This window comes from Cadophora gregata (assembly GCF_030347475.1).
Source record: "Cadophora gregata isolate MNR1 chromosome Unknown scaffold_9, whole genome shotgun sequence".
Lineage (NCBI taxonomy): Eukaryota > Fungi > Ascomycota > Leotiomycetes > Helotiales > Ploettnerulaceae > Cadophora > Cadophora gregata.
Window position 1 is genome coordinate 1,877,497 of NW_026695932.1, and position 22,373 is coordinate 1,899,869.

At 48.8% G+C, this 22,373-nt stretch overlaps 9 protein-coding genes across 9 annotated transcripts; 7 read left to right on the forward strand and 2 right to left on the reverse strand.

Moving 5' to 3' along the window:
- Positions 1-433: 433 nt before the first annotated feature.
- Positions 434-3,995, forward strand: TFC4 (transcription factor TFIIIC subunit tfc4; the record flags this gene model as incomplete). The annotated part of the gene is made up of 6 exons (XM_058508556.1): positions 434-726; positions 779-1,985; positions 2,032-2,842; positions 2,896-3,123; positions 3,175-3,531; positions 3,583-3,995. The coding sequence occupies 6 exons, from the start codon at positions 434-436 to the stop codon at positions 3,993-3,995; spliced, it is 3,309 nt and encodes a 1,102-aa protein (XP_058356243.1).
- A 3,686-nt stretch (positions 3,996-7,681) lies between these two features.
- Positions 7,682-8,411, forward strand: ONS95_014876 (uncharacterized protein; the record flags this gene model as incomplete). The annotated part of the gene is made up of 3 exons (XM_058508557.1): positions 7,682-7,776; positions 7,851-8,209; positions 8,272-8,411. 3 exons carry the CDS (start codon positions 7,682-7,684, stop codon positions 8,409-8,411), a joined length of 594 nt encoding a protein of 197 aa, XP_058356244.1.
- A 1,806-nt stretch (positions 8,412-10,217) lies between these two features.
- On the forward strand, positions 10,218-13,254 carry ONS95_014877 (uncharacterized protein; the record flags this gene model as incomplete). Its single annotated transcript, XM_058508558.1, has 3 exons — positions 10,218-11,995; positions 12,113-12,876; positions 12,956-13,254. The coding sequence occupies 3 exons, from the start codon at positions 10,218-10,220 to the stop codon at positions 13,252-13,254; spliced, it is 2,841 nt and encodes a 946-aa protein (XP_058356245.1).
- A 139-nt stretch (positions 13,255-13,393) lies between these two features.
- Positions 13,394-15,055, reverse strand: ONS95_014878 (uncharacterized protein). The gene is made up of 3 exons (XM_058508559.1): positions 14,632-15,055; positions 14,214-14,501; positions 13,394-14,143 (listed from the first exon to the last, which is right to left on the reverse strand). Exons 1-3 carry the CDS (start codon positions 14,780-14,782, stop codon positions 13,794-13,796), a joined length of 789 nt encoding a protein of 262 aa, XP_058356246.1. The 5' UTR covers positions 14,783-15,055; the 3' UTR covers positions 13,394-13,793.
- A 32-nt stretch (positions 15,056-15,087) lies between these two features.
- Positions 15,088-15,628, forward strand: ONS95_014879 (uncharacterized protein). Its single transcript, XM_058508560.1, has 4 exons — positions 15,088-15,159; positions 15,212-15,247; positions 15,350-15,465; positions 15,516-15,628. The coding sequence occupies exons 1-4, from the start codon at positions 15,138-15,140 to the stop codon at positions 15,567-15,569; spliced, it is 228 nt and encodes a 75-aa protein (XP_058356247.1). The 5' UTR covers positions 15,088-15,137; the 3' UTR covers positions 15,570-15,628.
- A 237-nt stretch (positions 15,629-15,865) lies between these two features.
- ONS95_014880 (uncharacterized protein) lies at positions 15,866-16,700 on the reverse strand (the record flags this gene model as incomplete). Its single annotated transcript, XM_058508561.1, has 2 exons — positions 15,866-16,562; positions 16,615-16,700. 2 exons carry the CDS (start codon positions 16,698-16,700, stop codon positions 15,866-15,868), a joined length of 783 nt encoding a protein of 260 aa, XP_058356248.1.
- A 398-nt stretch (positions 16,701-17,098) lies between these two features.
- PRP18 (mRNA splicing protein prp18) lies at positions 17,099-18,177 on the forward strand (the record flags this gene model as incomplete). The annotated part of the gene is made up of 2 exons (XM_058508562.1): positions 17,099-17,806; positions 17,854-18,177. The coding sequence occupies 2 exons, from the start codon at positions 17,099-17,101 to the stop codon at positions 18,175-18,177; spliced, it is 1,032 nt and encodes a 343-aa protein (XP_058356249.1).
- A 465-nt stretch (positions 18,178-18,642) lies between these two features.
- ONS95_014882 (uncharacterized protein) lies at positions 18,643-19,167 on the forward strand (the record flags this gene model as incomplete). The annotated part of the gene is made up of 4 exons (XM_058508563.1): positions 18,643-18,729; positions 18,781-18,826; positions 18,877-18,932; positions 18,985-19,167. 4 exons carry the CDS (start codon positions 18,643-18,645, stop codon positions 19,165-19,167), a joined length of 372 nt encoding a protein of 123 aa, XP_058356250.1.
- Positions 19,168-20,554: 1,387 nt separating this feature from the next.
- Positions 20,555-22,343, forward strand: ONS95_014883 (uncharacterized protein; the record flags this gene model as incomplete). Its single annotated transcript, XM_058508564.1, has 2 exons — positions 20,555-20,587; positions 20,637-22,343. 2 exons carry the CDS (start codon positions 20,555-20,557, stop codon positions 22,341-22,343), a joined length of 1,740 nt encoding a protein of 579 aa, XP_058356251.1.
- Positions 22,344-22,373: the final 30 nt, after the last annotated feature.

The following is a 22,373-nucleotide window of genomic DNA, read 5'->3' on the forward strand; positions in this document are numbered from 1 at the left end:
TACTATTTGCTGTCTAAGCCCCTCTATGCATACTTCCGTATGCACTTGAATGTCCAGAGCCCATGACAATGAATCGCAAGAGGTGCCGAGCTATCTATAAGTGAGTAAGGTACCTCAGGTGTGTCTTGGCTTCCAATCCAATCACATTGCCCAGAAAGTTGACCCCACTACCTTAGCCTTGCGGTCTGGGTCGCGAGCGCGAGGCTCTAATTTCGCCTCGTCAATTGCAGGCGACCTTCAATCCAGAGCAAAATAACTTCACCCTCTCGCCATGCGAGGATGTGCAGCTACTACTCACCAACTACTTGAGTGCGTATGAATTGCAGAGAATTTGTGGGTGGATCTAAGTGGTGCGGCCTCTCTTTCACGCGCAACTCGTTCATGACGGCAGACGACTGGGGTGACACACCAAAACCAGCAAGTGAGCCCAAAGATGAGCCAACAGAATGGACAAGGTAAGGCATGGCAGCCTGATTATTTCGCTATCCAGTCAGCTTGGTTGAAGAATCCGACATCTTCGGCCGATTCTCACCTCCGATACGAACCAATCTACAAAAGTCCAAACCAGAATGCTCCGGCGGAGGATACAGCGGATCATGGCCGAGCAAAAGTTGACGCTCAAGGAGACCAACATCCGAGCTATGAAGGAGGGAATGAAGACGATAGGGAGAGGACCCCAGAAGGTGATCCGGAGCCCGAAGATACCATTTTTATGGGAGGAGCTGGGTACGTTTAATAGCTCCCTCTCCGAAGCGAGCATATACTGAGCAGTTTGTAGCGATGTGAATTCTGACGAGGAGCATGGAGATGCCGAGCGACCAGATATCATGATTCGTCCTACAGCCTTGATGAACTTCGAGAGGAATATTCTGCAATCCAAGAAGCCTTCGTTCAGAAGGAAAGTTCCCACTTTGACGCGCCAAAGCATGCTCGGGATGCGAGATCTTGACGACGAAGTCGAAGATGACGACGACGATGACGGGAGTGAAGATGATAACGATGAACGGATATCAGCCATGGGCGAAGGAGAGGATGGTCAACCGCCTCGAAAGAAAAGACGATGGTTAGGCCCTAGAGGTCCTGGAACAGGTACCAAAAGAGGTCCACGAAAGGCCGCCCCAATGGCCCCCGATGTTGCCAAGAGAATGGGGGAGGCCAACAACCATTGGATGGCAGGGGATTTCGAACGTGCCGTTGAAGTTGCTTTGGACGTCATTCGTATCAATGCCGAGACCTACCAAGCATGGATCTTGCTGGCCACTATCTGGGATGATGAGGGGAAATTAGCCAAAGCTGCCAATGCACTGTTCTATGCCGCGCATCTTCGACCAAAACACTTGGAAGCGTGGATGACAGCGGCGAATTATTGCCTAGAGCGCACAGGAAATGCTAAGGAATCGTTCTATCCCACTGCAAGCCAATGTCTATCTTTTGCTCTCAGGCAGATCCCCAACTCTTATGAACCTCGCATCAAGAAAGCCAGACTCAATTTCATCCGGGGCAAGTACCAGGTGGCAGTATCAGATTTCAACAAAGCGCTCAAGCTTCGGCCTCATGACAGAGAGGTTCTCAGAGAGCTCGCGAATGCTTGCTTTGAATACGGCTTAGCTACTGATGGCATTGGCCAGTACCAAAAGACGATTTCTCACCTACGGTCAGTTCCTGATGAGACCGGTGCTCAGTTCTCATGGGAAGACACGGTACTATACGTCTCACTCCTCGAGTACGATGATCGGTGGGAGGAGGCGATCAAGGAGATCAGATCAATTTCTCGTTGGCTTTTGGGTCGGGAAGACGAGGTTTTCTGGGACGATGTCACTGACAACGATTGCGAATGGGATGTTGATGACTCCAGGAGGAAGGAGATCTTAGAATTCAATCCTCTCAGCTATCCTTTGTCAACTTATGGTGCCAGTCTGATTCTCGAACTTCGAGTTAGGCTTGGGATCAATCGATTGAACCTTGGTCACTTTGAGGAGGCAATGGTCAGTGACTCCTAAGGCGTGATTTGCCCTTTCTGACACAGCATAGTTGCACTTTTCTTATCTGGATCCACACGACGAACGTGGACAGCAACGGGTTGTTGAATATCCGCAGCTTTTCCGTGAAGTGGCAGATTCCTTGTTTGAAGCTACTTATTATGAGGAAGCCTTGGTTTTCTACAAGCCTCTAAGACAAGTTCCTGAGATAGTCGACACAAAAATGCTGAATAGCATGGGCAAATGCGCACATGAGTTAGGATCGCTTAGCGAAGCCGAGGAGTACCATCTAGCTGCAGCACTTGATGCGGATGACGTGGAGTCTCGATCGGCACTGGCAAGAATCTACGATGCTCTAGGAGATAAGCAAAGTGCATTTAATATGATCAACGAAATCGTATTGCTCAACAGGAACACCGCACTTCTCCCCGAAGGATTTCGGCGCCAAAATCCAAAGCTTCCAACCAGTGAAACCATTCGGGCCTTAGAAGAGTCGGGAGCAGAGTCTTTCCTGCAGCCTGCAGTGGTAAGAAAAACTAAAGGGCGAAAAAAGCCAGAGGATTCCAGTGTCAAGGATAGATGGGGTTATGGCTATGCAATACTAAAAGCACAGCGCCTGCAAGAGGAGTTCAAGACCGCGGAGAAGAACAGAGATCTCATGAGAGCGGGTGATCCAGGAGCCACAGCCAAATGGATGGAGGCGACAGAAGAGCTTATAAATGACTTCAAGCGGTTCAAGGCTTTCTATCCGTGGGAAAAATATGTTAGATTTACAGGGTACAGCAAAGCAAATTTTGTGGAGGGCTATGCATCATTAACTGAGGACTTGAGTGCCATGGCAGAGCGATTGTCCAACGATAAAGGTATGGTATAAAAATTTCGTCCTTGGTAAAGCCATGCTGACTGGCACTTACAGACGTTACTGCGGGCCTTGAAGGCAGCATTGAATCTCAGTTCGAAGTTTCCGACAAATATCGAGGCATCCCATTTGCCACATGGTTAGACTTCTTCATGGAATTCGCAATGTTCCATGCACGGAAGGGCGATTTGAAGAAAGCGTATGCGACGTGTCAAGCAGCCGCCGACTCGATCGTATGGTCGCATTCACAGGATGACACCTTCGTCATACATCTCTGCATGTGCAGTAAGTTTTTCTCCATTCGTCCTCATAACAGGCACATTGACGCGATACAAGTGTGTAGCATTTTTGCAAATGACGAACGCACCGCTTTAGACGCCTCCAAACACTTCACGAAGAAATTTCAGTTCACGACCGACTCTTATCGTTTGACTTCTGCGCTTGCAAGAGTGGTTCACTCGCCCCTCTCGTGGTACTGCGGCGGCCCAATGCAAAAATACATCCTTCGACAGATCAAACTGATGGATTATTCCTTGGTTGACGAAGAAGGCAAGAAGAAGATCACAGAGAAAGGGTCCTATTTTGCCGTGGATGAACATGGCCGCCCCATTGTCAATACAGACATGGATATCAATCTGCTGATGATGTACGGCTATATTCTGTACTCCAGTAATAGTTACTCGCTGGCTCTCAGTAAGCTAAAGCATCGCTGCCAGCAATGGAATCCTCTAATCAGAGCTACAGATTACTTTTTCCGGTGCTATGCACTTGATCCCCAAAATGCAGTCATCAACCTCATGATAGGTCTCGCTTATATCTCCGACTGCCTGAAGCGGCAAACCGAAAACAGACAGTACAGCGTTCTCCAAGGCACAACATTCATGCTTGCCTACTATGAAACCCGCAAAAATTCCAAGCACCTTGAAGAGCGACAAGAAGCTCATTATAATATGGCCAGAGCCTATCACATGCTTGGCCTCCCACACTTAGCTCTTCCATACTACCAGAAAGTACTGGATGAAGTTTCCCACGGAACGCCACGGTCCATGCGTGAGGACATTGTTGTTGATACTGCTTATAACCTGCAGCTTATGTATACAACAGCGGGTAATCTTGAGTTGGCGAGGCAGATCACGAAGCGTTGGTTGGTGATATGATGCCGTAACCTGCACTGCGGCCCTTTTTCGAGGCCTCATTACCTTACCAATCATCAGGAAATTATTTTCGGATAGTCTCGAACTGAAAATTCAGCATGCACCCAGACCTAGTGGCGCTTGTCCATTATGAGCTCAAGCAATTGCAGCCCAAGTACCGGCAACGCTGTGGAAGTGGAACCTTTGTGACATGCAAGTTGCCGTTCTGGCAACTGCCAGATCTTCTGATACAAAGGCTGACCAAAATGGCACGATGGCGACGAATGTAAGCTATCCCGGAGAAAGCAGATCCAATGCCGGAGCAGGATTCAATGGCACAATGTACACATAGCAGATGAGTCAAATGCTATCTTGAATTAGTATCCCGAGTTGCGCGGTGCCATCAAAGTGTGCTGTATATGTTGAAGAAGTCATTTGGAATGCGAAATTCTCATATCGTCAACTTCTGGGTGGCATAAAAGCATGAATCAACATTAGTTAACCTTCACGGTGAGTTGAGCGCTCGGAAGGTACCCAAGACAAACCATTAAATTCCACAGAGATGATGATACCAACAGGTGGCATTTCCTTCCCCAACACCTCTGAAAGTGGGCGAATAATGATCTTATGCTTCACCCACTTGCACACCTGCAACCACAAGATCCAAGCCGCCCATTCAGTGCAGCCCAACCACTGAATGAGCTGACTGGTCCTTGGATCCATGTGCCTTTATCAACCTGTGTAGAAAATCAATACCGAGTTACCACTTCATCATATCTAAAACCCTAGCACAGTGAGAAGATAGGTCAGGTACATGTTAGGCTCACGAGTCTTATTCGTAGCTAAACGGAGGGTGTTCTGACGCTGATGATGGAAATGGGGGGCCGAGAGCAGTATTGTTGTATCAGCAATATGATCGAGAGAGTCGTTATTGATCGAGCGTCCATGGCGAAATGATGTCCCCTACGTTGTATTCTGACCGAGGATGAACGTTAAGCATGTTTATGGTGGAGGTGACACCTCCATCAGGCGGTGTGATGTAATAGCAAATCTAAAGGGTTGCGAGGACATATTTGAATGAGTTCCGGGCCATTAATTTGGAGACGGAAAGAATGCAAAGGAGCTTGAACAGTGACAACTTGAGGGGAAATGGCAATCCTGCGGAAGAAGAGACTCGTAAATGATGAAAGGAGCACTACAGTACTTGTGAGGTGTAGTCGGTTCCACTGTGTAAGTCTGCATGCATTCGCATAGGCAGTCAGTCACCTTGAAGGCGAAGGCTGGCTTCCAAGAACCGCTGGACAGGCACTGGAGGGGCACTGGCACTGTAAGTCATGAGCGGTTCGGTTCATGGACAATCAACAAACGGTCAATTGATAAGGTAATAAGGATTCCTTCAGGAAAGTGCCCCTTCCATGGTCGGGCAAAACCTGCCTTGCCTTCTCCTTCAAGTTAAATCTACCTACAGTCGGTGATTGTAAGCGAGTAGCGCCGCAGGAAGGGACCTGGGGAACAGACTAGGAACCTTACAGAATACCTTACCTATTCTATTAACTTCGTAAAGGTCGGGATCGTAAAGGTCGGGATTTGCACGGCTTCCAGACGGCGTATCTCGTCTCTTGTCGGGTTCAATAATGTCGGTGACTTTGCAAGAGAACAGATGCAGACAGCCGATTCAACTACTTCAAGGTCAAAGTCCAGCAGAAGTGAAGAAGCTCATGCATATCATATGGCAATCAACAGATCTCATGGCAGGCAAATCTCGGTGCCCCCACCCCACAGCACACTCCGACCACCGCAACTCTCCTCAGCCACTCCCATACTTATCGCCACCATGAAATGCTGATTTGGCAATCTTGCCTGCGTAATTGTCCATCGGCCTGGACCCAGCCAATATTCGCCTCAAAAGAGACGTCTTGGCCTGAGCTTGATGTTGCTTGACGGACCGGCCGCCTTGGATGGAATGGAATGGAATGGAATGGAATGAAACAATGGAATATTGGATAAAGCGACAAGCCCCGTTGTGGCTGCATCGCATTTCCGCATCACACAAAAGTCCCGGTCCACTCTCCCCGAACTTCGAATACAGGAATGAAATCGGCCATAAGTTTCATGTAATTTAATTTACAGGAACTAGAACTGATGATGCGGTGCAATCTCTGAAGAGATAGAAATAGAGAGAGGGTGGGCCAGTTCCTGCCTTGCCGAGATTTGACGTCCCCACGGCGCCAGGGCCCCAGCAGATCTCTTGCGTCCCGTCTTTCCTTTCCTCTTGTGGCTTGGAGTCTGGGTCAATCTGTGAACCTCGTCCTCACTCCTGCTCAGTGCTTAGTGCTCAGTGCTCAGTGCTCACTGCTCACTGCTCACTGGCTCAGTCTCCTCACTGTCTCCACGGCTGGCCCCTCAGACCGCGCGTGCCCTACGGTAAATGTAAGATAAGGGGAGCGGATCTTGGAATCGGACGCACTGGCAAAGACTGGCATGCCCTACCCACAGCCAGTCCGGTAACTTAAGGCAGTGACAAACAAGTCCAAGGTACGGAGACTGCAGCTGAGGCTTCTCGATGTTGGCCTCTGAATAGTGTCTGACAAGAACAGGCACGCACCGGCGGGAGTGGCCCACAGGCTGCAGATGAGATGAGATGAGATGAAATGAGATGGAATAATAATGGGATACGCAGGGGTTACAACAGCAACAGCACAACAAACGGGCCAGCGGTCTGGTTCCTCCGCCATCCTCACTACACCAGTACAGTACTGCTATTATTATTGCCCTGGCCCACCCAGTTTGTTTCCTTTCCATGAATTAATGTTTCTCTTGGCCATGCCGACGCCCATGCCGATTGCCCATGCTCATGCTCTTGCCCATGCTAGCCCTGGCCCGCTGGCTGGCGGGTGTTTCTGAGAATCTGAGGCATCCTGGCATCCTGGCATCCTGGCATCCTGATCGTCGGCTCTGATGGATCATGATCATGATAACGGGCGACAGCGCTGCTGTGAGCCTGTGAGTGGCCAGCCGGGGGAGTACGAGTACAAGTAGTTTGCAGCGTGCGTGGTTCCTGCGTTAGTGGCTCGAGGTCCCTCGTCTGCCACCCTGTCATGTCAGCAAAAGTGCCCAATCTCGGCGGCCACAATCTCTCCGTACAGTACAGTAGTAGGTGTCCAGGGTTCTTCTACTTCTGCTTCTGCTTCTACAGCGGCCCTGTTCTTCGCTCCGGGTGGCTGCGACCGCCCGCCGCCCCTGACTAGCTATCTCGCTTAGGCAGGCACTGGTCATCACATCACCTCCTTTCCTGACTCTCTCCTCTCTCCTCTCTCCTCAGTTGTTTTGCTTTGCTTTGCTCCGGCGTTGCAGGATTGCCGCCGTGCGACCCACCGCCGATTGGAGTCGGATTGGACTACTTTCATTTCGATCTTCATCCCCATCACCATGGGGCCCAGCATAGGTGGCTAAATTAAGTGACAGGCAAGCTCTTCCTTGCAAGACCAGTGAGGGCTTAATCTCCCCAAACACTCTTATATAGCTTTCTCACCCTTCGAGTCTGTTTCTTTTCTCCTCAGCCCAACAGCCAATCTTCAACTCACATCATCTTCTTGATACTTTTGACTTCGGTCGTCCATTCTTTTACAGAACCAGCTCAATAATACCGCTCTTCAGCAACTCACAAAAACTCCTCCCAAACTCCCCCCAACCAACCAAACAAAATCAAAATGCGTTTCTCCATCGCCGCCGCCGCCTTCATGGCCACCGCTGCTTCCGCCGGTAGCGTCGTTTACTTGACTGAGGAGGTCACAATCACTTCCTGGTATGCTATATTCTATTCGAGCAAGATATCTTGCTACATTGTTCGGAAAGCGCAAATGCTAACCGGTACCATAGCGCCGCAACTGTCACCGACTGCCCTGCCAAGTCTACTGTTACCTCCCTCACCTCTTACCCGGTCGTGACCGCATCCAGCTCTGCCCCAGCAGTCTACCCCACCACCTACGCAAACGTATCTAGCCCTGCAGTCCCAACCTACCCGGCTACCTACCCAGCTGAGACTGCTTCTGCCTCTGTCTCCGTCCCAGTGTACTCCACTTCCAGCGCTATTGGTGTGCCATCTTACCCCGCATCATCCAAGCCAGTTCTGAGCACCATCACTATCTCCACATGCGTGCCTACTGTGCTTTACTCAACTGTTACTGTTACTCCTACGGCCCCAGCTGTGACCTACAGCCCAGCCCCATCTGCCACTGGTATGTTGAAATCGATTTCGGTGGAACTTTCAAGATTTTTGAACTGACGCTCGTTCTTCTAGGTGTCATCTCATACCCCCACAACGTCACCTACCCAGCTGCCACTGCCACCCCAACTGCTTTCACTGGAGCTGCTTCCAACGTCCAAGGCTCGATCGTTGTGGTCGCCTTCGCTGGTCTCGCTGCTTTCATCTTCGCATAAGTCATCGCTTGCATTTGAAGCCTGACTCAACCGGTCTTCGAGCTCAGGCTATGGCTTAACGAAAATTGGGATTCGCGCGTTTATATACCTTAGATTTGGAGCACGACTTGTGGTCTCTGAATTACATACTCTGTAATTTCTTAATTCTGGATCGTAGATGGTTTTGGCTGTACTTCTAGCACACTGGGTTGGGGTCAAGCATCAATCGAGATTTTGTCCGACAATAGGAGATATGATTCGATCCTTCCGCCTGAGGTAGCTTTAGCATGAATCGGTCCGAAATTCAATTTTCTGAACATCCAATACTGTTGCACTTGCAAAGTCATTACCGTGACTCGTAGCATTGCACTTGGAACTAATTTGACTAATTTCGCCATCGTTCGGCTCAATACTCAGTCGACTCGATGTCCCACGACTTGAGATTGCGTTGTTCGCAGATCTCCCAGGGTAGCCTGCCATCTCATCTCTGCGTCTGAACTTCGAAACAGGCTAAACTGGGTAAAGTGGCGGCGCAACATGGATAACCCAAACGGGAATATTAATGCAGCGGAAGCCGGAGATGATGAGACTTTGAAAGAGCGGAACAGAACAAGGTGCGGCGGGTTCACGTGCATGTGGTTCATTCTGGAAGGTATGAAGTGTAGCGTACCTAGGTAGGTACGGCAACTAAACCAGGAAGTACAGTGCCTAGCTAGATAAGTAAGGTCCAGAAGGGCAGACTGATGTGGAAACCAGCTTGTCGACATGCTTTACACAATCTTGAGGCGCTCACTAATTTTTGGCTCAGACCTCAGAGCTCAGAGCTCGGTCCAGAGTGAAGAACTGAGCAAACGAGTCTGAGTATGAGCAATAAATACCTAAAGTGTGCCATGGTTCAGTTGACTAGCTCTGTCGATGATACCTATCTACACTTCCTACTTGCATTCACATATCAGCAAGACTTTTACGGAGTTAAGACACAAGCAATCAGAACCCTTGTCGTCAAAATTCAGATCTTTCGATTGTGCGTATAATTCGTGACGTGCAAGGCGCAAAACACGGTATCTAAGCAGCATTGTCCTCAGAAGACGCCAGAGAATCACACCGAGCTGGGGCGTGAAACCCTTACCAAGAATACAGATGGAAAAGATGTCTAAAAAAAATCAATGCTGTCGCATAAAATCCATTCCAGCATATGTCGAAAAATGAAAATGCCTGATTGGTGCTTTGAACTGGCGCAATGCAAGGCACTGACCGAGGCCTTGGTTTCAGCACCGCCAATACTTATATCAGCCTTGCCATGTCTCGAGGTTCGATTTAAGCCGTCTCGCATGGGTTTTCTTCTCTGCCACAGCCTTGCTGTGCAAAAAGCTTGCGTCGCATCATGTTTCTTTGTATAGTCTAAAGGTTCACGAAGTTGCGAAGTCGATGTTGGAAGGGACGTTCTGCGTTGACGTCAACAAGTACGCTTGCGGTCCTGATCCTGGGGTATGAGTACTCCTAATGATCGTGAAGAAGGCTGCGCCGCCAGAACATCCCCAAAGAACTGCGTGATTTGGCAATCCAGAAGTATTACGCTGTGTCAAGCACATGACAGATAGTACTAGCAACACATACAGTAAGTCATCCCAAGCTCGAGAATATGAGAGACAGGTGGCTGAGAACCCTATCGGTCCATCTCGTTCCCGGGCATCCGGTTGCTCACCAACACCAAGTTTTAGATCCCACACAAACTCTGCCTCTGGCAACTTCGTAACTCGTAAGGCGTGGACACGTACCGCATACGTAGACTTCCACCTCACTCGTGCCCGCTTTCAGGCTCACGACATGCTTTCGGATTCCGGGAATGGCGGTCCGGTCACATCGGAGGATGACAGCAGTGCAACAGCTGGGCCTGAGCCTCAGCCTTCAGTCCTCACTTCTTCAACGAACCACCTCTATGAAGCCTCTGATGACTACGAAGAAGAAGAAGAAGAAGAAGAAGACACAGAAGCCATGGCGGTATCACCTATGTCAAACGAGGACGCTCAATCGCTTATTGAATTATCAATGAGCAGGGTCGCCACCCGCCTCAAATCTGCTAGGACACCAGCAATCGAAAGGGCAGCTGCACTGGAGGAAGGAGATGGCTATTTTGCCAGCGAAGTCGAGACTCCTCCAGCAAACGATTCCTCGGGGGAGTCTTCGACGCCAAGACTGCATGGAGTCATCGATGCGCCGGTGTCCTCTGAACAAGAGACATCTGTAGTTTCTAAACCAATGGCGGGACTATCACTCGGAAATCTACCATCGCCAAATTTCGAAGAGCCCCTTCTTCCGACTCCATGGCATCCAGGACCCAAGCAATTCGCTATCCAGCCCAAAGATGCTACTCAGCAATCGTCTCTGGCTGGTGTCTTTACTGGCAACAGTTCGAGGACGAGATCTCTGTCAGGTGGCGCGGAGGCATTGAGGAAGCTTTTACCCAAAGGACTCCCGTCAATGGCTCAAGTTGGAAACATGTTCGGGTCTTCTTCAAGCGGTAGTACGAAGCCTAGATCGGGAGGCTCTTTAAGCTTTCCAAGAGAACCATCCCGCTCGACTGCCGGTCGATCAACAAGTTCTTTCGGCCCAGGATCTCCTATGTTATCTCCCGGGGCGAGAACATTCGAGCCAATCATAGCTGCTCGTCCTCAAGTTACAAGACAAAGGACACCAGCTGGACAAGAACGACCCGCTACTATCCGTAGATCCACCTCGGATGATTCCTTGCTCTACCATTCTCTGTCCCGAGCATCATCTTTGGGCGACGACACTCGCTTCGAAAATCATAGGGAGCAAGTCAATTCACGTGTCAAAGCCATCAGAGATTCTCTGCAAGATCGGTCCAGCTTCAGGATGCCTCAGATGCCGAGTATGCCTAGCATGCCAAGTATGCCCAGTATGCCCAGTATGCCTCGTGTCTCCAGTTTTGGTTTCAACATGAACTTTTTGAATACCACGAGTACTCCTGCCAAATGGAGAACAGAGACTAATTACACGTCAGACATTCTTCCAGGCACTTTGGCCAAGAAAAAAAATATAGCCACTCCTACTGTTGCACCTGGACTGGTCGGTGCAGCAGTGTCGAGGCCAGAATCAGCATTCGAGACAGCTCGAACCGCGCAGGACGGTCCAAATTCAACCTACCTGGACCGAGCTATGGAACATCTAACAGGAGATGTAGTAATAATGGGTGGCTACCGAGGCTCGATCCTTCGCTCGATTAAGACTCATCGTCAGGTTTGGGTGCCTGTGAAGGTTGGGTTAAATATTCGAAAAGTAGATCTGGAGGTTGGACTCGAACCTGAGGATGAAAATCGTATGCAGGAGACAATTTATCCGTCCGGTATGCTTCAGAACATCGGACCCGTTGATATAAGTAAGCGTCTTTTCAAACGTTTGGCAGAGAGTAAGAATGCCCGCAGTGGAAGATTGCGAGTTTGGGATTATGGCTATGACTGGCGCCTAAGCCCTCATCTTCTAAGCCGTCAACTACAGAGATTTCTTGAGACGCTTCCGTCAAATAATTTAGGCGAATGTCCACCTACAGGCGTTGAGCATGGTGCGCTTGTCATCGCTCACAGGTAGGTTGTGGGATATTTATTATTTCCTCCTCTAGAGGGACTCCTAATATTCTGGAGTCCCACCGTCTTCCAGAACAATCCAGACCTGGCGATTGCTAACGCCCTTATTATCTTCAGTCTGGGAGGTCTCATCACCCGTCATGTCGTCAACAATCGACCAGAGCTGTTCTCCGGTGTCATCTACGCGGGCGTGCCACAAGCTTGTGTAAATATCCTGGGACCTCTAAGAAACGGAGACGCAGTCCTACTGAGTTCGCGAGTTCTCACCGCTCAAGTAAACTTCACACTTCGGACGAGTTTTGTTTTGCTTCCTGAAGACGGAGGATGCTTTATCGACATCAAAACCAAGGAAAAGTATCCCGTCGACTTCTTCAGCATTGACGACTGGATCAAGTATCGTTGGTCTCCCTGTACTGACCCGCCGTTACCGCCAAAAAATCCAGCTTCAAGTGCCTTGGGAGGGCTCCTCAACATGCCTGGCAGCTTACTGAATCTTCCCCTACCCAATAAGAAATCGATCTCGGGGTCGTCGACCCCCAATATTACTAATACGGACAGTGACATTGAATCAGACGCAGTTCCATGCTCGCCATTACATTCGCCCCATAGTAAGACCACTCGCGCAGCAGACGCCATCCGAGGCATGGAGGGTGGCACTGATCGAACTTTGGCACCGCAATTGGCCGGGATGGGCAGCAAGTCCAACCCAGTTAGCAAAGGTCAAAGCGTGAACTCGTCCGTCTCAACGGCAGTCACCATTCCTCGCGACAAGGCAATTGCATACCTGGAACGAACACTAAGAGAAACAAAACAATTCAAGCAAGAACTACACTTCAATCCTAAGCACGCTGCTGTTAATGTTTACCCTCCTCTTGCATTAAGTATGTACTCTTCCTCCCCCGTGACCCTCAAGATCTCGATCCTAGTGGTTTGTGTCTCTCAGCGCTAACATTCTTGAAGTCTATGGCAAAGCTATTCCGACGTGTGCTGGAGCTAAGGTTGATGGTCGAGATTCCATTCCCTGCGCAGATGTGTATGATAATCTGGCATTTGCAAGTGGCGATGGAGTATGCTTAGCAAAGGAAGCTATGTTACCAGAGGGATACAAAGCAGCTTATGGTGGACGGATATCGAGCGATCGTGGTCATGTCACTTTATTAGGAGACTTGAATGCAGTGGGACGAGCCATAGAGGCAGTCCAGAAGGGAAGGGCCAAGGGTATCGGAAAGGGGAACAGGCTAAGTGGCGCAACGAATTGAGTCGTTGCATAGCCACTCTATTTCGCTTTAGAAGAGGGCAAGCTTTGAAAGAGGGTAAGAGAAGCTGATGCGGCATCGTGTGAAAATGAAATTATGAATGGACGATTGCATTGCGACGGGGCGTTGAAAAGTGCACAAAGTAGCGCTTGATGCATAGCATAGAGTTGTCTTAGAATGTACAATAGCCAATAGTAGTCTTTCAACTTCTCAAAATTGCCCAGTATTAGAGCACTGTTGAGAACGCAAGGCCTTATAGCAATCAGACAGAGTATTAAACGTTACTGAAATGGTGTCGATTGTCCATTGCTGTGTGTCAAACACAGATTCTTTTTTTTAAAAAAAAGATCAACTGTCATGCGATGTCATCCCACTACAAATCCATGGAAGATCATGCGAGCCAATTGCTGCTGTGATTACCGAGACACATCAACAAGTGAGCAAAAATATTCAAGAAAATAGAGCAGTGCAGTTAATCCAATAGCGCAAGAACCTTATACGAAGACTATGTGATGAAATGATGTCGGCCTGCCTCTTAAAGACTAAAGTGTTGTCTCAAATTTCCCATCGATCTCAACAATCTTTTCTACCGACTTCTTGTAACCTGGTTCTGTTTCAAGCATATCAATGTAGCTAGACAGCGTCGGGTACTTCTCCTTCGTCAAACCAGTTCGACTTCTTCCGGCAAGCAGTGGGAAGCTGAGAAGAATATCGGCACCAGTCAGGTTCGGACCGCAAAGATACTTGCCTCCATTGGGAGAGGAAGTGAGTTGTGATTCCAGGAAGCTGAAGTGCGTCTTGAAGTTTGGGTCCAGGAAATTGGTGTTTATTTTGCCTGACACAGCACCAGTGATCGGCTTGATGAAGAAAGGCACGGGTGAATTTTTGATTTCTGACGAGATAATGTTAGTCCATATATGGTCCTCGGAATGTGGACACATGGAATGAGGAACAGAACTCACCTCCAGATACGAGAGCAAGCAGCATGAAAGTCATAAGACTGCCTTCTGCATAATGCATGTAGAATTTGAATCTCAACCATTCCTCGGTCTCACCACCGACCTTTCCTTCCTGGCCATCCTTGTACCTCTTAGGCAACAAGTTGGTCCCTTCGGAGAAGTGATCAAGCAAGTACTCGGTAATGAACCCACTCTCAGCAATAATTACAGGCTCAGTCGCGCCAGGCGAGAGAACAGAGATGACTGGAGACTTTCCAAGAGCGTGGACTTGCTTGAGTTCGGGAGGTGCCACTTCATAAAGATTAGCGGTGACTGTCACAATATGACAAGTACTGTACTGAAAGAAATAGAATTCTGTGAAGTGCCAAGCTTTCCTCGACTGGGGGCTTCGGGAAGGAATATAAACAAGGGTATAACGCACGATGAGTTTTGGGGTGGCGGTGAAATATTTTCAATTCATATTCAACCTTCAACTCCTCGAGCAGCCAAAGAATACGTTGTGAACGAGACTGTTCAAGCCAGTATAAAATGACTTTCGGCTTTTCCGTAGAAGTTGCGTTTGCTGATGCCATGGTGACTGTATGTATGTGTGTGCACAAGCGTGAGGTGCGTTGAATATATACAAAAAACGGAGTTATGTGAGGAATAACTGATTTATAGACAAAATGATGCTTTTAGAAAGGAAAAGCAAGCCAGGCAAGGAGATATGAATTTCTCCGACATGACGAGTCTGCGAGGCCGAGGCTGTCTCAAGCCGCCGCTGCAAACGGGATGGATCCACTATCCCGTGCATCCCGCTTTTGCTCTGCCGACTGCCCTCCCGGATAAACTGTTATTCCATCCAGCCAGCCAGCCTCGAACCTCAGTCTTGAAGCTCCAGATCTCAACCCATCAATTCAATCGACGGCGACGTCCACAGCACTCATCATGGCGGGCCACCACAATCACCGTAAGCTTATTCAAGAGCCAATTGTACTTCAAGAGCTGACAATGTTCTGTAGCGATCGCGCTTGACCCGGCGTTGGTCAAATACAACAGTACGCACATTTCCACCCCCCGATACCAGAGCTACCACAGCTTCCAACCCTCCTTTTGAAACTGTGGAAACAGGCAATAACATACATACTAATGCAAGTTAGACATGTGGATCAATCGACACAAGTATTTCAGATGGACTGGACGAACTGCAAGAATTACCTTTGCCTACGTCGTTGCTTTCCCAGCCTTGATCGGCTACTTGGCATACACGACAGACGTAAGTGTGCTTGGAGGAACTGACGAGGGTCCAATTGCTGATTCTAGTAGGGCAAATGGGACATGAGGGGCAAGCGGAGGGGAGATACCATTGTGGAGTACTAGGATGTCACCGTAGGATTTGGGATGTACATATGATAGGAACGGAATGGATCAAATACTAGAAAGTCTATCGAAGCATGCTTTGTGATTAGAACCTCCGTTCTTGTCCGGAGACCTCAATATCTCAGTAGTATCTATCACGGCAAGCTTAGCGGATATGATGGAAGTCGAAACAGTTCCACATATCTTTCACGACTTTTGATTGCTTCGATATGTAACGCCGTACGCCCTTATGACCGCAAATCTTCATATAGAGATCAATCCAGTCCCTACAATGGTATCGTTTGTTCCCTTATTGCTCACCATCTGCCCCCTCTACTGCCCCCTCTACTGCCCCCAAAAACTCCTCCGAATCCCCGTCCTCTGCCCCCTCCAGGACCATCTGGTACTTGCTCCCCTCTACGCCACTCTCCGTTAGGAACAAAGCCTTGTCCACCAAAATTCACCCCCCCTCTAGGACCACCTCTTCCCCTAAAACCACCACCAAATCCATTCTCTCGCGCACCCATACCTCCGCCTCGTCCTCCATAATCACCTCTGCTAGAGCCGAAGCCACTCCGCGAAGGACCCGATGGAGGAGGTGCAGCACCGCCGTTCTCTGGGGGCGGTGTAATGGCACAGCATATGTAGTCCCCAATCACGAATCTAGCATCTTGTAACGTCTTCTCCGGCTCTCCTCCAAGTGGCCCCGCCATTTGCCCACCCCTCACAATAGCTGCCTCTTCCTCATCTGGTAGAATTCCTGGACCGCCTTCTCCAATGATCACACTGCCCAAGTCTTTTGTCATATATCGTCCTGGCCCTGATGCTTGATTAGAAGTGCGCGTGTCGGGAAAGATGAGCCGGTACGAAAGACGCGTGCCAATTGCTGGATCTGGGAGGAGAGATGGGAGTGCAGATGTGAGTAGGTGAGAGAGCTCGCGGAGGGTGCATGATTGCCATGTGTAGATCTGGACATGAGGAGGGAGTTCGGAATTCAGAGAGAATTCATCAAGCCTTGGATCGCGTTGTCAGCTTCACACCAGTTCGAGGACAAGGCTGAACTAACCTGTTGAAGGACCCATTTCTGTAGAAGAGCTTCAAGTGAAATGGCGTTGTAGTTTGGCGGTCGCTTTTTGCCAGAGGAGAAGCCATGGCAACGAAATATCGAACTAGATAAGTATGGGACGTTTATATGAGCATTCTGGGTTCTTGAGGTTGTGTTCGCAGCTTCGGCGCAAGTGGCTCTTCGCAATGCTCTACAGTCAAGTCAAGTTCGAGATGCAAACTCGCCAAGAAATTTGTTGTTTGATTCAGTCATTAGTTCACCTCCGAAAGCATACTGCACAGCGAATTAAGACAGTAAATCTAAGGATCTGTATCAAACTGCAGATACTCTGCTCTCGAATTTTTCTTCATCTACCTGGGAATAGGTTGTGTTAAGTCGCCTGTCAGCGCAACCAATTACAAGGAGCTTTAATGCTTCGCAGTTCGACAACCTCCCGTGTTGATCTTGCCTCACCATAAACCTCTCGTCGACAAGCACCGCAACCATGGATTTTGCCGCACTCATGAACCAGGCGATTTCAAAAGCCAACCCGAACTCATCCTCAGAGCCCGAGCCATCCAAGAAATACTTGAAGCGCGCCGAGTTGGAGGAAGAACGACGTCAAAAATACCTTGCTGAACAACGAGCCTTGGAAGCAGAGAAAGAAGCGAAGCTGAAGCTGAAGCGCAAAAGAGAAGAAGAGGAGGCGGAGGCAAAGCAGGCACGAGAGGAGAAGCGTAGGAAACTCGCAGAGGAATCTAGGCGACGGAGAGAAGAACAGGAGGCTGAAGAGGAGAGAGCAAGGAGGAAGAGGCTGGGTCTGCCGGAGTTGGTCGAGGAAGCCAGTGAGGAGGTTGAGATTGATGATGTCAAAGATGAGGAGCTTGTGAAGAACTTGAGGGAGATGGGCCAGCCCATCACCTTGTTTGGGGAGAGTCATAAACAGAGGCTGCGGAGGTTTCGGAAGCTGGGAGTCGTTATGACCACTGGACCTATTCCGACATCTTTGGAGCTGGTGGAGGAGAAAGATATGAAGGTCAACATTGTGCCAAAAGGAGAAGCCGAGAGGAAGTTCTTGTTTAGGCAACTGGCTTCATACTTCACCATGATTCTGAAAGAGTGGGAAACGGCGCTCGAGCAGGAAAAGCGAGATACATTTGCAAGCAAGGCGGCATATAATGCTATGGCACAGAGCAAGGAGAACATGACGCCCGTAAGATCCAACCCTCTCCTCACACATCCAAGACTAATACCTGGTAGTTATTCCGCAAATTCGAGAAAGGCGACGTTGACGAAGGTGTCCTCGAACCCATCGTCGAGATTGTCAAGGCAGCTCAAGAACGTCGTTATGTGGATGCAAATGATGGATACCTGAGACTCAGTATTGGCAAAGCAGCGTGGCCTATTGGAGTCACTATGGTTGGTATCCACGAGCGAAGTGCCCGAGAGAAGTTGCATGAGAGTGATAAGGGACATGTCATGGGAGATGAGGTTACTCGGAAGTTTTTGCAGAGTATTAAGCGATGCTTGAGCTTTGCTCAGGTCCGCTGGCCTCCGGAGGACATTAGACAGCTTATGGGTTGATGGGTTACATGCCGATTATATCCAACTGTTCGCGTTAATACTCCCGCAGTCGCAGTACATCGTTGGGTTGGACTGGTTAGTAATCCCACACACTCATCAAGCTGTGATAAAGCTCAGGGCTGCAGGCCAACTCTCTACGATTCGCTAAATTCTCATTTGTATCGGCGATAGTGCTCTTTGAACGCCATTGCATCCATTTGGGGCTTCAATCCCAGTTCACTCTTGAGGACTTGCATTAAGCCCGGTAAATACGCAGTTGGGTTTCTATCAACAGAATCTCCACAAGCTTGCTTTCTTGAGTCGAGCCAACCTCTTTAAGGTCGGTGATAACAAGCCTGAGATGCATAGAGAGTAGTCCGTTTCTGCACGGGTGGCGTTTAATGTCTAGGGGGAGAAGTATTTATCGAAAAGAAGTAAGTATTCCATATCATCGACCCTTTTGGTGTCGAAATTTCCATCTTCAGAATGTCTACTCAAGTTCATCCTATCTACATTGTTTCCGTAAATAACACTCCACAAAGAGCCAAAGAGCTAGTTGCTATCCTCGTCGATGTAAGTACAGGTCTTTTTGGAGAACCTACAGACCGCTGATTCGCAGCCCAGGAGCTTAGAATGGAGTACAACTTGATCCATGTCGCCAACATGGACTGTAAGTAGCCATTCTTTGAAGCATAATTGATGCTTACAAGCTCCACGTAGCTATCTTTGGGGTCAAGGCGATTTTGGAGTCCCTAATTGTTTTGCCACAGGTCCTTGTATGTCTCATTCTCTCAGTTCAAATTAGCTTGACTGATAGGCAATTTCCAGATCTGCTCAAGCCAATGGAACACCACACAGCAAGAAGAAGTCCAGAAACTTGCAAAGACGTTGATTCCAGGTCTGAAAACTGTTGCGATTCCTCCGGGTCTCAATGCATTGCGGGGAGGAGGTGCGGTAGTAGGATTTTTGAAGGAGCAATTTCTTGGACTGGGTCTCCCAATGAGAACTTGATCCAAGCTTAGAGCATACTCAATTAAACTAAAAGCTACATCGTCATATAAGAATATGTGTCTCGCATTGTCCTCTGATACAGACTATCCAGCTCCATTGTCAATCAATTGGCATGAGTCCAGGGTACCCACGTTCCCACCGCTCTGAACGTCTCCAGAACTGCTCTCTGCCTGGTGCTGGAAGCCCAACGGCAGATTTGACAAACAAACCGCCCTTTAAAAAGCTCTTTTCAGGGCGAATAGCCACCACAGACATAATGGCACTGCTTGCAATAAGTAAAGGAGCATTCACAGCAATTGACAAACACACGATCCACAATCGCCGCAGAAGTGCCGATTTACAGCATTGCCAGATGCTGCAATGTCGACATGAATCTTCGGAGTCCCTTCAACTTTGATGTCTGCTGTCGAAGTGGGCAAATTCACCGCGAATCTGAGGCTATAAGTACATTGTTACTGATTGGGAATCAACAAGCACTTACAACGAGCCACTTGATGCGCGACAATTTGAGCAATGACACAGAGAACTACTGCTGGGTAGTGACGTGCGAGGGAGTGAAATAATGATCTTGCCACAGTTGCAAGCTCCGTAAATAATTTCGGGCAAATCTGTGTTAGTTGAAGACATATTGACCATTTGGTAGTGGTTGTTCAGCTAGGTAGGAAGGCAGCTCCTTCATCTCAAGGATATATATACAATTTTGAAACTACTAATCAACAACAAGTAGTAGGCGTATTATTCAGCAGCATGCACGATTATTGAAGCGAGCGATATAAGGAACAGTGTAAGAGTCATGCAACTCTAGATGAATGGTGGGCTTAGTGATGAGACTGCCCCTGGATAATCACATAGGATAGCTTTTTTTGGTTTGTTAAAGCTGGGAGTCTTTTGGGATCTGCCCAAAAACATCATCGTAGGGATTCTGTTCAGGACTGGAAATACAAGTCAAGTGAGAGTTTCGAGCCATGGGTAGGTAATGGAAGACCTCGAAGCCATTTACCCCGGATAATAGGCTACTAGCGCGCCTCGGCAAACCTTCCCTGCAGACACCTGAATTTTCCTGTCAATAAAATATCTCGGAACCACGTCTCACTGACCTTCATTACATTCTCCGCACCTGCTGCAAAAGAACAGCGGCGTCGAAAAGGAAGTGGAAGTGGAAGTGATTCGAATCTCGGACAAATCCACACCACTGATTGGATCCTGTGTGGTGCTATGTCTTTATATTATGAGGCCGCTGACCTTCTCACAGCTCCGACTAACGCAGGTGGAAGTTTGAAGTCAAGGATATTCAGCAAGAAGGACTTGAAGTCCCAGCCTGCGCAAATATATGCGCTCGCAATTGAAACATGCAAATGGAGCTCGGTTCTGAAGGAAATTGTTGAGAATGCGGAAATACTACGTCTTGAGCACAAAGCAAGTATTTCACTACACTACTCATGTACCTGGGCTGAGTTAAGGCACTCTAGTTGACACCGATCCTCTCAATTCTTCTCGTTCACGATCTTCTATTGGCGAAACGAGGTATCGCTCTTCCAGCGACCCATGGATTGCGGACCAGCGTCGAGCGGCATAAGGGTAGACTTCACGCCGAGTTTGTGAAGGCTCGGGTCAGGAGGAAGGTCAGCTCCGTGGAAGCGTTCAAGGCTTTTGTCGAGGGAGGGTTGGAGAATGGTTCAGATACTTCGGATGCGCCATATCCACGCTGGGTCCGGATCAACACCTTAAAGACATCACTGGAGGAACAACTGGAGACGACTTTTGCTGGAATGGAGCGTGCTACATCAATTGCGGCCGTACGAAAGCGGGGAGCTAAGCGGCTATTCATAGATGGCAATATCCCAAATTTGGTTGCTGTTTCACCAAATGTTGATCTTTCCAAGAGCGATGCATACAAAGCTGGGTGCATCATATTTCAAGATAAGGCATCTTGCTTTCCAGCGTATTTGCTCGATCCTCTACCTCAAGATGGCAACATTATCGACACATGCTCCGCTCCGGGCAACAAGACAACACATCTTGCTGCAATTGTCATGGAACATAGCTCAGAGCCCGACGAGTGCTCACAAACTATCCACGCCTTTGAGAAGAATAAAGGAAGAGCCGAAACGCTGGAGAAGATGATCAACCTGGCCGGTTCACACACTTTCACCAAGCTTCACCCGGGACATGATTTTTTGAAATCAGACCCAAAGTCCTCCGCCTTCAAGAAGGTAGGAGCTCTTCTCCTCGATCCCAGTTGCTCTGGAAGCGGAATTATCGGCCGAGACGATATGCCAGAACTACACCTCCCTGTCCTTAAACAAGCAGCACCAAAACATGGATCACGCCCTCCTAAAAGAAGTGCGAAGCCCTCATCTACAAAGGCACCGGAAACAACAGCCGAGACGAGGAAGAGAAAGCGTGAGGACCACGATGCCTCAATGGATGTCATGGTCGACGATGATGGAGAAGTTACAGCTATTAATTCGGAGGATGAGCTGAAGAATCGCTTGGAAGCTCTTTCCAATTTTCAACTGGAGCTTCTTCTTCATGCATTCAAATTTCCAGCAGCCCAGAAGATTACGTACTCAACCTGTTCGCTCCATGCCGAGGAGAACGAGAATGTCGTTCAGAAAGCCCTGGAGCACCCAGTTGCTAAGCAAGCTGGCTGGCGAATTCTTAAGCGTGACGAGCAGATCAGAGGTATGAAGGAGTGGCCTGTTCGAGGATCTCGAGAAGCCTGTGCGGTCAATCAAGAGCTGGCAGAGAGCTGCATCAGAGCGAACAAAGATGACGAGCATGGCACAATGGGATTCTTTCTGGCAGGGTTCATTAGAGATTCGAGCTCAACGGTCGAGATACACACTAAGCTCCTTCGGGATGAGCGTGGTCATCTTATCCGAGATGTTATGGGCTTCCCTGTCCTAGAGGATTCGCAGGATATGGAGATGGTAGGTTTCGAAGAAGGCCCGGAGGTTGAGGTCCCTGAGGGAGACCATGAGTGGGTCGGCTTTGAGGAGGAGGAAGAGAACTCAAAAACGATCACACATGCTAAGGCAAATAAGTTACCCGCTCCATCAGCGGAGAAGTCCTCAAAACCCACGAAAGCCCCTGTAAACAAACACGCTCATAGTGCCCTGAAGAAGCGCACGCAGCTTGTCAGGCCAGACAAAAAGAGAAAGAAAGCAAAGTAGCATGGAAAGAAGTAAAAAAAAATGTCATCA